At 36.9% G+C, this 15,946-nt stretch overlaps 3 protein-coding genes across 3 annotated transcripts; 1 reads left to right on the top strand and 2 right to left on the bottom strand.

The window, feature by feature from the left end:
- Positions 1–3: 3 nt before the first annotated feature.
- Positions 4–2,036, bottom strand: LOC140005816 (LOB domain-containing protein 22-like). Its single transcript, XM_072046775.1, has 3 exons — positions 1,273–2,036; positions 536–627; positions 4–62 (listed from the first exon to the last, which is right to left on the bottom strand). The coding sequence occupies exons 1-3, from the start codon at positions 2,034–2,036 to the stop codon at positions 4–6; spliced, it is 915 nt and encodes a 304-aa protein (XP_071902876.1).
- Positions 2,037–3,427: 1,391 nt separating this feature from the next.
- Positions 3,428–5,651, top strand: LOC113742003 (uncharacterized). The gene is made up of 2 exons (XM_027269681.2): positions 3,428–3,568; positions 5,213–5,651. The coding sequence occupies exon 2, from the start codon at positions 5,223–5,225 to the stop codon at positions 5,421–5,423; it is 201 nt and encodes a 66-aa protein (XP_027125482.1). The 5' UTR covers positions 3,428–3,568; positions 5,213–5,222; the 3' UTR covers positions 5,424–5,651.
- Positions 5,652–5,902: 251 nt separating this feature from the next.
- On the bottom strand, positions 5,903–14,226 carry LOC113742002 (beta-galactosidase 17). The gene is made up of 19 exons (XM_027269680.2): positions 13,918–14,226; positions 13,720–13,824; positions 13,155–13,350; positions 12,853–12,941; positions 12,399–12,479; positions 11,696–11,790; positions 11,372–11,442; positions 10,891–10,981; positions 10,698–10,815; positions 10,526–10,621; positions 10,391–10,439; positions 9,657–9,844; positions 9,473–9,544; positions 9,130–9,279; positions 8,454–8,504; positions 7,608–7,779; positions 7,321–7,454; positions 7,155–7,220; positions 5,903–6,728 (listed from the first exon to the last, which is right to left on the bottom strand). Exons 1-19 carry the CDS (start codon positions 14,185–14,187, stop codon positions 6,642–6,644), a joined length of 2,181 nt encoding a protein of 726 aa, XP_027125481.1. The 5' UTR covers positions 14,188–14,226; the 3' UTR covers positions 5,903–6,641.
- Positions 14,227–15,946: the final 1,720 nt, after the last annotated feature.

The raw sequence follows: 15,946 nt of genomic DNA, 5'->3' as shown, positions 1-15,946 counted from the left end.
ATGTTAGGGGAGAAAGGAGGAGTCGCTGATGGTTGTTTCCTGATAATGATGTGGCATAGTCACTACAGAATTCAATATACGAAGACAGAACTCTATCAAGATGTCATTAGCTAAACATTTGGAAAGTAAAAGAGGGGGGGGGGGGTGTGGTTTGCAAAAGATTGTCTCACGTGCAAGAGAGGAAATTGCTTTCTAAATAAATGCAACTATATTTGCCTATCTGGCCTGGGGTGGAGAATAATTCTTTAGTGTTTCCCATACCACAAAAGACTTTGATCGTTTTGATATACTATGCAATGAAAATATTCGCTAAATTTTCTCCAAGGAACGAAAAAATGGAAATCTTATTTCCTCTTTAGTGTGTAAACTTTATATCTGAGGGCTACAACAAATTTCTTAATGGTATTCACCAAACAGCGATAGGCTATGCCACATTCTATGGTAGACTATTTACGAACTTGAAACTCTTCCGCAAAAGTTTGCAGACAGCAATTTCAAGTATTACATTTGGTGAGGGTAAACAATGAGTGAGCACCTTTGAGATCATGGTGATCTCTAACACAATGGAATGAACTTTCATCTTCCTTTAGAGCCGCTTGGTCACCTTTTAACATTGCTTGCTCATCGCTATCAAAAAAAAAAAAAAAGGGATTTATCAATTAACCAAGAAAGGTAGAAGAAGGAATAAAGAGGCAAAAAAAAAAAAAAAAAAAAGAGGCATACATGATTAATGAGATGAAAATTTTCCAAAAATAAAGAGGCATATTTTCTTGTTCTATACATTTTGCCCCACATTGTTCTTCTCTAATACATATGCTAGGTGGCCTAATCCCCTTTTGTTTATCAGCAAACAGACTGCCTAATCATCTTATCTTTCTTGTTATTTTGGCCATTGGAAAAATTCTACTATACAGCTACATGTAACATACTGGAGATTGGGGCTTTTCATTGCGCTTAGCTTGGTTTTTGCTGAGGTCTCTGTCAAGAAATTTGGGTTTGGAATCTTGGATACTTGTTGGTTATAATGTCCGGTTGTGATGTCCATATTTGGTGATCATTTCCTACCTAATCTAATAACGGATATTTCGATCTTCTGGATACACTCTGCCATTTCTAAGCTGGTGAAACATGTACACACACACGCGTACATTCACTTGCATCCAATTTAATGGTCGGTCATATACACACACGCATAGTAGTTTCTTATAAATATTAGTACTGATTTTGTAGCATCGATATATAAACATATCCACAAGTTTTTTGAGTACAAACCTGCGATGATCAATCGGTTCTTCAGATTCAAATCTGAAGTCGTGTGGATCATCCGATATGCCATCAAACAGTGGCTTGAAATCGTTGCAGTCATTAGCAGAATGTTGCTTGGTTGTGACGGGCATCATTGATGACGATGAAGATCCCTGCATACCCCAAGAATTCGTAGCGACTTCTTGCAAGGCGACATTGTTGTCATTTTGGATAATGTATTGGTCGAGAGGAGGTTGAGGTTGTAGATGATGATAATTTATGTGTAACTGCTCGTACGAACCCAAAGGATCGGCGCCAAACATGTCACAATATTGGCTAGTGGAATCCGTAGCATCCTCGGCCGGCACTAACATTTGCTGCTGGCGTTGGTGTTGATGAGCCTGAACTTGAGCTTGAGCTTGAGCTTGGGCTCGACACAGGGCGAGCTGATGAAGAACGAAGTCGAGCTCGAGCTTTGTGTATTCGATTTGGCGCTGTAGCTGGCGTATGATCCGATAACACCCACCAACGGGATCACTTGCACGCACATCGGATTGGAATATGATGGTTCGCATGGCAGCGTCTTTCTCAGGTTGATCGAGTATACGTATTATCTTGGTGATGTTGCTAACTCCAAATAATTTATGGGCATTGAGGAATTGTCTTTGGCGATCATGAGGAAAATAAGGGGCCAGAATGCAGTCAGGAGCGCACTTCCTGCGTTGGTACTTACAAGCAGCGCAAGCCTGGGTGGTGTTAACCCTTGCAATGGGGACGTTGGTGTTATGCATGTTTTCTCCTTTTTAGGAGTGTGAGATTTCGGCTGCGTCTCCGGCGGGGATGGAAACGAAAGCTTTCTTGATCTTGGCTTTCTTTTGGGTGCTTCTCCCTTCTTTTCTCGTTTGGAAGAAACACAAGATGAAATGGTAAAAATGGTGAGAGATTTAAGGGTTGGTTGACAAGTTTGTGAGGAATATCAGGAAACAACCATTCCATTGAATGACTGACATGCATGCATGTGTGTGTGTGTATGTGTGTGAGATTAATGATCAATAATAGTCGGGAAAGTTTTGCCAAGTTGGTCAATTGGCATGTCAAACATTTCCATCCAAGAGGGAAACAAGAAGATATATAACCACCGGCTCTTGGGCTGGTGGCCACCACCAAGCCCTTAAGGTTTTGCCACTCTCATGGCTCTTCTTCAAATTCAGATGTGCACCAGTCTGGTCCGGTGGTGGTTCTGTCCTTATCGGTCTCCCGTAGGCTCAGTTGAGCCTCCCCTGATTGGAATAGGAGTAGGGATGACAATTGATAAAAAAAGATATATATATATATATAGTGCTAACTTGAATATGTATATGTATGTATAGGGTATGATATTAATCGCTTTAAGTACTAATCAACAACCTTGTTGAAGAAAATTTCTATTCCTTGTGCAGAACTATTAAAAAGGATTTTGTGATACTATCTTTACAAATCGATTCTCGAGGACTTTTGGATGAGTTAAAATAATACTTATAACAGTAGTAGAACAAAAGGATGTCTCACAGTCCAGAGCCTGGCTAATAATAATTAGGTGCAAGAACAACAACTATTAAAAGGTGCATTATGCAAAGTCATCTCTTAATTTTGATTTCTTCTTCCAAAACTAACTTCTGTCTCCTATTGTATAAAAGTACTGGTCTTCTTGTTGGTAATTATCATGTTTCCATATTTATGATTTATTCGTGGGAGTCGGCTATTTTTCATAGTTTTGTTTAATCCTCTTCTAATAGGTGGCTTAATCATTTATCACAGGCAACATAATTTTCTCCTACTAAAATTTACAATTCAACTTTTAACTACAAATATTAATATTAAAGACAAGAAACACATGTAATTCGACTAATTTACATATTCAAGTCTGTCTAGTTTGCTCCAAACTAAGTAGAATGCATTACTATTTTCTTTATCCAAAAAGATAAGAAACGCCATATAAAATTGAGCTTTGTCTAACTTGGTTTTATTTTACCTCATTAAAACCAAAAGGCAAAAATGCATTTTCCAAGTCAAGAATCGAAGTTGACCGGAATTTGAGAAACTTCCGAGGGGCAAAGGGCGATGATGTATAAAATCTTGGGCACTGGAATATAATCCAAAAGAGTCACTAAACGCCGACGTCTGCGAGTCCCCTCTGACATTTGCTCACCTCCACTCCATTTCCGAGAGAGAAGGGCAAAGGCCAAACGGTGGCCAAAGGGAAAGCAGTGAAAGCTTCTCCCTCTCTTTCATCTACATAGCGTCGGAAGAATTAGTGGAGGCCCTCCAGTTTCAGATATTTCAGGTTCGATTATAACGTTGAAGATTCAATTTTTATGTAAACTTGATAGAAACTTTGAAGCTCTCCTTTTTTGGGTTTCCATATGGTGTTCTTTATGTATAACATTTATTCAGGAAATAGATGCTGTGTACTTGAAAATAACTTTGAGAATACAGCTAAAATAAGATGAGATTTAACAGCTCATCTGAAATGCCAAGCAACACTGATTTTACTGCGTAATTACCCAGTGCATTTATGTGTGTGTGTGTGTGTGTTTTTTTTTCTTTTTCTTTTTTTTTTTTTGAGTTGCCAACTTCTGTTAGATTATACTGGTACCACATTAGAGCTGAGTAATGGGATATGATGTAAAAGTTGATTGAAGCTGAAAAGTGTTAATCTTGAGCTCTGGCTCTGGGAAGGATTAAAAGGCAGAAAATACTGTTTTATTGCAAGCAATTGGTATCGAAGTTTGAATCTTTGTTTCTTAGTTTAAGGATCGCAAGATTTTGTTATGTTGATCTAGCTTTATGGACTATAGAGGTTGTTGCCCTGCGCATATATTGATGCGAGCAAAGGTGCGGCAATCATGAGTACTACATTGCTTAACTTGTTAAAACGAAATTACCCAAGTATAACCATTTTAAGACTTTCAAGTCCAAATCCAAGTTGTTGGGCATATTTATAGTGCTTCTGGCCTATTAATACATTGCTAGGCCATACTACTTTTGTGTCTCACGCATTGCAAGTGCATCAGTCAATTGCAGTGGTGCTTACTTTTAAGCATATGTGGTTGGGAAGTCGGAGGAGAAAAAATATGGCAAAGGGGTAATAGTTTTCATTTGGGAATTCCATGATCATCTTGCTTTGTGAGTGAAGGGGTTGTCTTGTTTTTTGTTTCTCTGGTAAAATAATACGAGCTGGCTAGGTTGTTTGGATTTTCAGTGATGAGATGTAAAAGGAACTTGCTAGGCTGCAGCAAGAGGCATTAATGCCTCATCTACAGGAGTTTACTAGAGCAGGTTCTCTAAATTAGGCACAATATATCATCACATTCAAACAGAGGAAGGTCAGAACATGTGGTTCTTTCACTCTTACTGAAGTCTCTAGTCATTCATTGGATATGTCTAAGAATTGTCCAAGACTGTTGTTTTCAGGTTTTGAGTAATTTACCCATCTTAATTTACAGCAGAACATTACTTGACAATTTGTCTTTGCAACTTTTCCTCAACGAGCAAGAAAAAAAAAAAAGGAACTGTGTTGATTCTTATAGTCTATAGCTATTGCCTGTTGGTGGCAATGGTAGACAGTGAATCTTATACTAGTTCTGTAAGAATACATCTCTTCTCATGCTGTGAATGCTTTTTGAAGAAGGTTAAGCAAGCCACTAGCAATGGTCTCCCAGGACTATGTTTGCCTGAATAGTACTTTGGCATCTTTTGAGTCATATGACTACTCCTTTTTTGCTCAATGTGATAACTGCTCTCTCCTGTTATTGTATGGAAAGCTTTACTTGGTACATAATCTTGTCTTGCATGTGATTTCAGCTTTAACCTTTCTTGCATGTGATTTCAGCTTCTATTATATTTATCCTTGGTGGTTGTTACAAAATCTTTTGTCCTATTTCACATATACCTGCTTGAATTGCAATACCTGCATTCTTTTTCTCAGGTAGACCATTATGACGATAAAACCAACAGTTGCCCTAAGAGCTATCCTTGTTGGTGGAGTAGCTGCATTTGCAAAAATTGCGGGTGCTCTTAAAGCTGCAGGTGGTGTAAAAGTAGGTGCAGCTGCTGCTGCCGTGACAGCTGCAGCAACTGCAGCCAGGTCAGGGTCAAAGCAGGAATCAAAGGATTCTCCTAAACAGCCATCAAAATGACTTTGGTTGTAGATGGACCTTGTGTGTTAGGTAAAGCGATGAATTCCCTGTTAGTTTCTTGGAAAGTTTTGGCCTTGCGAAACTTGTACACTGCAATAATAATATGAATGCACTGAAATAAAGTTCTTCATAGCTTTGGGTACGAGTGATAATCAAATCATACATCTTGTAGTCCTGCAGTTGTTCATATCATGTTGTCTTGTAATTTGATTTTGGATTTTGCCGGAATGTTCTTGGTAGCTATGGACATGCTATTTTCTTTCATGGGCGGAGGACGGAAATGAATTCACACTGTTCCTAACACATTCCAATGATCAGTTGGTAATTTAGTAGCTCAAAGTAAAAGCTTTATTATTATTGTCTCCAGATTTCTCCTTAACATCTTGGAAGGGGAAGGGCTTGGGTGCTTAATGTACACGGTGGACTCTGAAAAAACCCAGACTACAAAAATCGTAGCGGCTTAAAGCACTAATACCGCATTAAGTGGAACGCATCGTAGTATATGCCGCGGCTATTGATTTCTGTCATTAACCCATGTTTACCCCAAAGATGTCCTATAACATGATCTTATCCGTTTGAGGAAGCATCTAATCCATTTCCAATTACAGAAAAAAAAATATACAGATGTTTACGCCACAAAATGGCATCATGTTTCTGAACAAGAAGTCTCCAGACATCTCCGGTCTTGAATCTTGAGCCTCCAACATTCTGCTCCAAGAAAGAGAGTTTGAGAGTTTGAAAATTGAACTGTGACGGGGAAACGGAACTTGCAATAGAACCATTACTTCTCAAAAGAAATTGGCAACAAAGTCGTTTGAATAGGACAATGCCCAAACAATGATCAAATTCCTCAACCAGCACGCTACATTGCAGATGTAAGCAAGAAATACAGATACAGATGTATTTGATAAAAGCCAACACTTGGAAGCACACGTAGCTATTTTTTCCCAACGAGGCACTTACGAAGTTGCGTAGTATTGGCTGACTGCAAGAACTCTCTCCCTCTCCTTCATCTGAACAAGTAGGTTTCCACTTTCTCCTCTCATTTTTATGTACACTGCTGGTTGGAAGATTTTCTGTTTAGGCCATATGCAGAGTTCCTTGAACTCTTCAGGCACTAAACAGCCAAAAATATTTCTCCTACACATGATCCATTCTACCATCTTCAGTACCCCGCCGTCATCAGGAAACTCATATATCGGTATCTTAATTCAATCTTCAACCAATTGAACCACAAGTGAAGTCTGGCCGGTCAGTTGAGCTCAAAGAAAGCTTGGAGCTCGCAGACTCTAACTCCAGAATAACCTGAATGAAGTCAAGACAACAACATGATGGTTGCATCAAAATCATTAAAGTGCTTCAGCAGCACAGTCTGGTCAATGAAATCTGAAAGTAATAGTTTATGGGAAACAATCATATAGCAGAAACATAAACGTAAAATGTTTTTGGAAAAAGAATTAAAGCAGAAGTACGAATCAATTAACCATCCCATATTCTGCCTACTAGCCAGATGTGCAATAAAGAGACCATAAAAAAAATGAACAAAACATTAACTGCATTCAAGTAGCTAAGAAGTTGAAGAAAGAAAAAGATATGAAGTAATACCAGACAGGAAATAGAGCAATTACTTCATAAGCATGCACTTTTTCCCTGTGTTTTCTCATTTAAGTGAATTCATAAAGACAATGTCTCTTTTACTGGATGGGTAAATGAAGTAGGGAGATTTAATACCACAACATTTTCCCCCTCTCGAAGTATTGGAGCTGGGACGTATAGGTTACACTGTGGTCCAACTGACTGCAAAAGATCAAACAGAAGATTTTGCTTTCAAGAATTCTCAAGCAACATTAATGTGAGAAGAAATAGAAGACAATAAATTAAACAAAGAATGTTTTACCGGCCAATATCGCCCAATATTAAATTCATTAACAAAAGCAATCCCCTTACTCCACCCATTGAAAGAAAGGTACGTGTCTTTGACTTGGTCAATAGCAAATCGACCCGTGTAGAAAGTTGGCTCCAGATTATCCCCTGCACAATATGCAGGTGGTAATAAGCCGCTATTCGCTTTGCAATGCTCTCAATCTTATCATGCTTTGAAATTCTATAGATGCTAAATGTACATCACTTGCTTCCTGCAATATATAGTTTTTGCATTCAGATATCTAAATAATTACAACTTACTATGTCTTCTATAATTCAGATCTTCGAGTGAAGATACTTTAATGAACTTGGAATATGCATCTGAAACAATGGAAGAGATTTTTCGGCCTTCATTTAGGTTGTGAAAAGGAATTGAAAGCATTCTCCACTTAAACAAAGGCCTTCCACCCACATAAACAGAAGATAAAATGCCCTGCAGCACAGAATACTCCATTAATGACTTTTTGTCCAAAAACAAATTAGCACCAAGAAGAAACTACACATTTTATGAACCATGGGCCTTTTCATGACTGACCCATATCACCGAGTACCAATACTCCAAACATGGCACTTTAAATTCACACGGGTAACCTCACAACATATGCATGATCAGGCACATTGATTAGGGGCAAAATGTTTGTTTCTCAAATGACACATGAAGAACAGATATCAAAAGTGCGAATAACTCCGGTTCTCTATTTGCTTAATTAATCAGCCCATCTTATTTCTCCTCCAACAATCCTAACAAACAATGACCAAGTCATATAATTTCTGTGACTGGCTACAATATGAAAGTCACCGAGAGAGTATTTCGGTCGTTTACACAACATAACATGAGAGGCAAGTAAAGAAGGTTAAAGCTACAAAAAGCAAAAAATGCATTCATAACTAGCAATGTTTTAGTAAGAGTTTCAAGTTTAACACTAATAACATGCTTCAAAATTATTCCTAAAGCACAAAGCTCCACCCATAATTAATATTTTTGCATAAGTTTGAAAATGCATATAAAGCATCAGGTGAATCATGAGAATAGAACACCAGCTAAACTACACTGAAGGGCATAGAAATTATCAAACTAAAGATTCATTGGAGCATAGGAATTTCTACCTTCTTGTCAAATATGTATGGCCCATAATTCAGACGACCCATATTTTCAACCTACAAATACAGATATGCGTTAACAAACTGAAAATCACAACATACCATTGATGCCAAAAACAATACTGGAAAAAGCAGTATGAAAACAAAACTAAAAGAGGGTGCACTGTTCCATCATGTAAGTGCTTTATTGATTAAAAAAATGGGCTCTAAAGGTTTTCTAGCGGTATATACAAGTTAAAATCATACATGATTAATATTACCATTTCAATTCGTGACAGAAGCATACATTTTAGCACAACCACAGAGAAGCAAATCACAATGTCTAATCACCACTTTGGCATTATTTGTTAGCGACCAAACTGAGCTAATTAGCTGATTGCAAAATCCGAAAATATCCTCAGCAATACAGACCTCAAATAGTATAAACTTCATATGCTGACATATAAACTGAGAATGCATCAAATAGTATGTACTTCCTCAGCAATACAGACATCAAATAGTATGCATGTAATGGACAGGAAGAAGAACGCTACATAAGCTGATGTATAAACTTCACATAGTATTGAAGAACCTTAAAGAAACAGAAAACCAAGCAGATTCTGGTTCTAGTTAATACCAGTGATCAGAAAGAAACCTGCCTCCAACAGATGACAAGAGAGAGAGAGAGAGAGAGAATCTGTACCAAAATATATAGTTTTGTTCGGGAGACACAATTAAAATGAGGAAGATCAATGGCTCGATTTGACCCTCTTGAGATGGTGCCAATGTAAATTGGTCTTTTCCTGTTATCGTCAGAAGTACATGATATAAACACTTGAGCTCTGTCATGCACCTGCAATAGGACGGAACATGGAGTCATTACCATAAGGGTTTTTTTTGGTAATGTTCAACTTCCTTAATTTGTGTCAATTGTAAATGATATATGGAGTTTTTAAGGCAAAAAGCACCTTTAGACTCACAGAGAGCTAGGAACCAAGACAGGGCCACTAACTTAAGCCTTGCAAGTACAAGCAATAAGGGCTTACCTTTGGTATGGACAACACACTTCTATTGCCTTTTGAGGTGTACTCAGATGCATATAGTACAAAGCCAAACATCTGAAATGTAAGATTAAATTGCAAACAAGCAGCATATCATCCACCATTTGACTAAATGGAAGAACCAATAACAAAAGCATTTTAAGCAAAAAGTAACTTCACTGTAGTCTACCTGACCGACAGACTCCATTGATAGTGGGATTTCAGATTCAACTACTGAAATGAGTTCTGGATAGTCAACTATATCAAAAAGGAAAGCTGACTTCTGTAACTCTATACGTCCATATGTGGCTCTTTGATTATCAGGAGGAACTGAAGTGGGCTCTTCCACGGTATACTTTGAAATAACTCTTTGTAGAGCTGAAAGCAGTACCATTCAGATTTATTCAGGAAAGAACAGATTTATTCTACCAGGCAGCTTTATTAAGAAAACAATAGCTTTATTGAATATACATAGAAAAGAATTTTCTTCGGAGGGATGGTGTAGGTAACCCAAGATTACTCTTTCTTTTGGTACAAGAGAAAGAATGAGGAAAAGTAGTAATCTGTGGATAAAGCATTCAAATATGTATCAGCAACCCCTCTCCCAAAAAAAAAAAGGGAAGACGAAGGGGAAAAGGAGGGGAGATGCACCAGGAACAACCTGTGCACCATGGTCCAGAATCACCAAACTACGAGAAAGATAATTTTCAAGATCATATCATCCCAATTAATCACTTGTCACCCTTTAGATACATATCTCTGCAGTTGCAAAAAAAATGCTGTCTACAGACATTTGACCATTATATATGAACATTCATATCCATGCAATCTTATCAAATATCAAAACAGAAAACGGGAAAAGGATGCTTTTCTACAGAGATATCCTTGAAGGACATTTATAAGATGCCAAGGTTTCAACTTCACCTTTGTACTTTGCATTATCCACATCACCAGATTCTCTAATAGGTGCATCCTAATTGAAAAGCCATGGGAATTTCATGAGGAAGAACTCATCAACTCAGCTTAATATCGAAATGAATAGGTCAAAATCTCGCTCACATAGTCATAAGATGTAAGATCAGGCTTGTAGTCTGACTCATCTGCACCACTATTGGCGCCATTGTAAAATCCAAAGTTTGTTCCACCATGTGCCATCTGGAAACCAGAAAAATAATTTTCCACTATAAGGTAGCAATGGGCACACAAAACAGGTCTGAGTTTAGAACTATACATAAAGCACAACAGACGCATTCATTGACAAAATCTTTTCTAGGGAATCTGCAGTGAAAGTTGCACTCGTACTTGCAATTTTCTCCCCCCAGTGTGCAAGCCAACCAGTATAAAATTCCCTGAAGAAATAACATTTACACTGTAATGGAGAACAGCTGTTCGGAAAAACACACAAACTAAAGCAAAATACTCACGCAGAAAGAGGTGGTGATTTCCCTGGCTCATTGAACTTCTTTTGCAAGGCAAATATCGGCCTTGGATCATCCCCAGTTGTGAAGTCCACAGCTAAAGCAAAAAACAATGATCACTTACTAACAAAGCTTGTATGCATAAAACCAGTAATCAAACTATAGGCAGTGCTAGCAATGCTAATCTACAAAGTTCATTAAAAACATCAAAATTGTCCAAAATTCTCAAGTCAAAAGGCAAGAGAGTAATAAATCTTGTCTTTTTGTTTTTTGATAAGTTGACCAACAGAATTTCGAAGATGCTACAGATGCAGAGCAAGCTTATTTATGACCCGAGAGAGAGAGAGAGAGAGAGTGAGAGAGACCAGAAGTACAGAATCTACACGGAAGCAAGGTTTATACATTATCAACATCAACTACACATATTAAGTTTACAGAGATTGCAATTTCAACTTGGATAAATTCTAGTTGTTAAGAGAAACCTTACCTGAAAAGACAGCATCTCCAGAAATTGTTCCTTTCTCAAGAGTTTCCCTTGAACCACCATCTGTTGTATACCTGCAAGCAATCAACTTACCATTAGTTGGCCCAAGACAGTAAAACTAAAAGTCAGTGATCCTGGCATAGCAAATACTTCAAACCACTTTTTTTGTTATCTTTTTATTTTACTTCAAATCACTTTAATAGTTCAAGTTAAGCAAAACCTATCTATATGTGTACTGTAGCAAATATAAACACTATATAGTGAAAAACCAAATAGTGGAATAACCTTACAGCATCACCATGAAGTCGAGTACAATAAACAACTTACAGAATTACATCATTTCCAAGGTGTCCTCTTGCTAATTTGACCAAATGATGCAGGTAAGCTTTGTCATTCCCATAAGAACCAAATTCATTTTCGATCTGTCATATATTCTACATATCAGGAAATGGCCAATCTATACAGCATCATTTAAATGAACAAGAGGCTGCAGAAGAAAGCATCTTGTGGCATCAAGAAAACGTTATTTTTCACACACCACATTTTACTAGGACTGTCAAACTTCAAAGTGGAGATGGTAAATCAGGATTTTCAGGACACTCTGGAGAATGACCAAAATTGGTATCGATATATATGTTCGGAGAATTATTGAAACATTTGATGGACACTGACAACTTTGCAGTGAAGTTTGTTAATGCCTGTGTTCAGTATGGAAGTTTAGGATATCAAACTTGTAACAGAAGAGTTAGTAATGAAAATGCTGTCAAATTTAGGCTTTCCAAGCTATCTATTGGTGCAGTGACATTGTAAATTAAGTATCCAGGACTTCTTTTTGGACTGTTCATAAAACCTTTATATGTCCACTATCCAAATAGCTACTAACAGTTGAGCATACCCAGATTTGTTTTCTTCCACTATTTCTGCCATGAATGGAAAACTATATCACCGGACACATAGGTCCTGCAACTCATACCTAATTGGCTTCTATTTCTTGATTCCAAAAAATATCCTTTAAAAGAGCTTCACTCACCTGTACCATAATGATAGGGCCTCCATTGGTGTAAAGAAGAGGTGACATTTTTGGAAGTAGGATATTCCACCAGCTGTCAACCTATTTTATAAATGGAAACAGATTTTAGAAACTAGATGTGAAATAGATGCATCAAAATTATCAAACAAATAGATGTATATCAATTTTTATATCAAAGAGCTCCTATTGAAGTTCATGAAAAGACTCGGACATCAGTTCTATGTAATTTACGCCACGAATACTTTATGCAGGAACTTTGTTCCTCTACATACTTTTTTCTCATCAATCCAGACAATTGCAGAAATAAAAGACATGTGGTTCATTAAGTCATCAATCTTGTAGATTTACCATAATTTATGATATCTGCTGAGCTACGAGAATAAGAAGCTATAAATCTTATGCACCCTGGAAAAATGTTGCCTCGCCAATTTATAAATGACTGATAGAGACGTACCAACTCAAGGAAAGGGGGGTCAGAGGATCTCAGCCGAAGTGCCGGTTCAATGGCAAGTAACCATGCAGGAAAGCCACCCAAATCCCACTCTGCATAAGATAATCACCCCAAGTGAGAACCAGGGATTCAAAAAAAAAAAGAAATAATACACTAGTAATTCTATCTACCATATTGTACCAGTACTAAATGTTCAGAAGCAAAAGCAACGCTTTAAACTTGATCTGCGATGACGAAGTTGCTAAAAGAAGATCCAGACCTACATTTTAACAAAAAACTTCAAAACAGGAAATTGCAAAACTGACCTCCACATATATAAGGCCCAGCTCGAAGCATAACCAGTAAATTCAATTTGTGGCAGAGTTTCAGAAATGAAATTATATCTGCAATGCCCTCAAATACCAATTCGCCTTGCCTTGGCTCGTGCAAATTCCATGGAACATAAGTTTGAATGGTATTCAAGCCCAACGCCTTCGCTCTCAGCAGTCTATCTTCCCAGTACTTAAAAATAAAAAATGAAAATTGACAAAAAAAAGACTTTATAGAATAAGAGCAAATATTCGAATCAAAACTCACTCTTCTAACCCATACAACAACAGTTCAAAAGAAAAATTAACAGCTTGTGCAATTGAAGCTCCATACTAGCAATTCAATCAACTTATGCAATAGTTATGAAATTTATCTGATACTACTACTAGTCTTACTCTACAGTTTTAATATTCTGTGAGGTAACAGTGTCTGAAAACAATAACAACTAGGATAGAGAGATTTGAAATCATTTCTGAGCTCCAAACTTCGAGTATCTAAATCTTTCCGTCACAATTTCGAAGTTCGGACTGTATTAGTGTACAAAGGATCAAATAAAATTACCTCGGGAAGAACACGAAAATAATGCAAGTCCCCACCAATTATCTGAAATTGCTCCCCATCTCTCCAGAACTTGTCATCCGCTATCTCGAAGCTTCGACCATCACTCTAATCACAGTTAATTACGCCAAGATTATATTCTAACCATAAAAATCAGGACGTTAATTAAGCAAACTCAAAGAGAAGTAAAGTGAATTTTACCTTTTTAAGGTTGTGATGAGAATTGGAGCGAGAAGAGAGAGAAGAAGGCAAAGGAGCAAATACTGGCGCCAGAGTTCCCAAGGCCGCAAAACAAATCACGAGGATGAAAATTGCAGTTCTCCGGCGGCTCTGTTTTCTCGCCATTGTTAGAAGTTTAATAACTGTTCCGCCGGCAGAGGCGGCTACTGGTGGTGGCCTCCTACTGCCACTGGTGCAGCTGCTGCTACTAAGACTAACATTGCCGGGTCTTTTGGGCAGTCTATCTTTCATCTCATCTCATGTAAAATCTGTCTCAACGCCATTCTTCATGCTTTTTGGTGCCATTTTCCCAAAAATCCAAATTTGGCTTGAGGTCAAAAATGTAAATTCATAACTATGTCATTAATAAATATATATATTTTTTGGGCTGGTCTTGGGGGAAAGGATTCCTGTTATCAGAGTACTCTTCTCAATTGTGTATTGCACGGATGGGTTTTGGGGATTGGATAAAAGTGTCAGCCCACAACTTGTTCAAAGTCCAAATCTGAGAACTTTTATCACTTTCTCCAGCTTTTGGCAGACAGGGAAACCCATATCCTAAAGCCCAGAAGGGCTGTTTCATTTTCTGGAGGTTATGTTTAGTATTATTTACTCTCTTGCAACTTACTTTGAAAGGTTAGTAATGTTAACATGATTAGACATTTAAAAAAAAAAATTCTGTCATGACTATTAAGTCATGCAGGAAGAATCAAGATGCCAAAATTACGAAGTGACTGATAAATTTGTATTTATGTTTTTACAACTAAATAGGAAAAAAAAATGACGGGTCTACTTGGAAGCATGTTTTTTAGGCTTGTTTTTAGTAGGCAAGTTTTTTTACAATTTTATTTACATTAACTTCTAAAAACACTTCAAAGTTTTTCTTAAGTTTTTTAATTACACATTTCAAAATATCTAAAAATACATAAAACTTTTCTTCTTTTCTTTCTTCTTCTTCATCCTCCTTGCCTCAAACCACCATCACGGCTTGCACCTCCACTGGCGCTACCACAGCCGACCAATGACCACCCGCTAGTGGTAGTGTTACTGGTTGACAATGTGGTGGAAAGGAGGGGGAAGAAAGGTCTGGTGTGAGGAGGCAGGAGAAGGGAGAAGAGGAAGGAAAAAAAAGGAAAGAAAAGAAAAGAAAAAAGAAAATTTTTAATTTTTCTACTAGTTCTAAGTAGAGGTGTCAAAATGGGTGACTTGGGCGGGTTTGGGTTGGGTAATGGGTATAAGTGAGTCAACCCATTTATACCCATTTAATTAGATGGGTATAAATGGGTAAGTCAAAAAATGAATTGGGTAACCCAATTACCCATTTATAACCCATTTATTTTAATTTTTTATAAATTCATTTAAATTCATTTTTGCAAACTAAGTTATCAATTTATACCGCTCTTTGTATCCATCATTAGTTTTAAATATTTACTTATAATGTTCAATAAGCCTAATTACCAAATTTTTTTCATTTATACTCTATTTCACAAAATTACATATTATTTAATAATTGAATAATAAGAATATAAAAATTTGAACTAAGTACTATAAAAGTTAATATAAAAATTTAATCCAAAAATTTTTAACCCCTAACATTTTTTCCGTATATAAATTTAAAATTTCATTTTAGAAAGATAAGAAAAGAGGTTCAAATTTATCATAAATTAGTAATGCCGAAAAATGAGCAAGTTAACAAACGAAGAGAAAACAAAATAATAAAATAAAACCAACAAATAATAATAATAATAAAACAAAAGTAGTTAACATCATGACAAAATGAAAAATTTGAAAAAAAATGGGTGGGGGAAAAGAAGAGATTTAGGGGAAGAGAATTTTAAATGGGTTAATTGGGTTTGATGGGTTACCCAATAATACCCATTTAATAAATGGGTATTATTGGATAACCCATTTATACCCATATACAAAAATTTAAGATACCCATACCCATCTATTCATGGACGGGTATGGGTAAATTTAGTTAAGTGGGTTGATTTGCCACCTCTAGTTCTAA

Source organism: Coffea arabica, chromosome 4e (assembly GCF_036785885.1).
Source record: "Coffea arabica cultivar ET-39 chromosome 4e, Coffea Arabica ET-39 HiFi, whole genome shotgun sequence".
Lineage (NCBI taxonomy): Eukaryota > Viridiplantae > Streptophyta > Magnoliopsida > Gentianales > Rubiaceae > Coffea > Coffea arabica.
This window is presented reverse-complemented; position numbering and strand designations above follow the sequence as displayed.

What these genes read in the sequence shown, in the direction of transcription:
- LOC113742003 (XM_027269681.2), top strand. Translation starts at nt 5,223, where the DNA reads ATGACGATAAAACCAACAGTTGCCCTAAGAGCTATCCTTGTTGGTGGA.
- LOC140005816 (XM_072046775.1), bottom strand. Translation starts at nt 2,036, where the DNA reads ATGCATAACACCAACGTCCCCATTGCAAGGGTTAACACCACCCAGGCT. An exon ending in GAACCGATTGATCATCGCAG is followed by an intron (nt 628 to 1,272) that starts GTTTGTACTCAA and finishes TTTTTTTGATAG; the next exon opens with CGATGAGCAAGCAATGTTAA. An exon ending in AGATCACCATGATCTCAAAG is followed by an intron (nt 63 to 535) that starts GTGCTCACTCAT and finishes TGAATTCTGTAG; the next exon opens with TGACTATGCCACATCATTAT.
- LOC113742002 (XM_027269680.2), bottom strand. Translation starts at nt 14,187, where the DNA reads ATGAAAGATAGACTGCCCAAAAGACCCGGCAATGTTAGTCTTAGTAGC. An exon ending in GCCCTATCATTATGGTACAG is followed by an intron (nt 11,791 to 12,398) that starts GTGAGTGAAGCT and finishes AATATATGACAG; the next exon opens with ATCGAAAATGAATTTGGTTC. An exon ending in ATCTTACATCTTATGACTAT is followed by an intron (nt 10,440 to 10,525) that starts GTGAGCGAGATT and finishes CTTTTCAATTAG; the next exon opens with GATGCACCTATTAGAGAATC.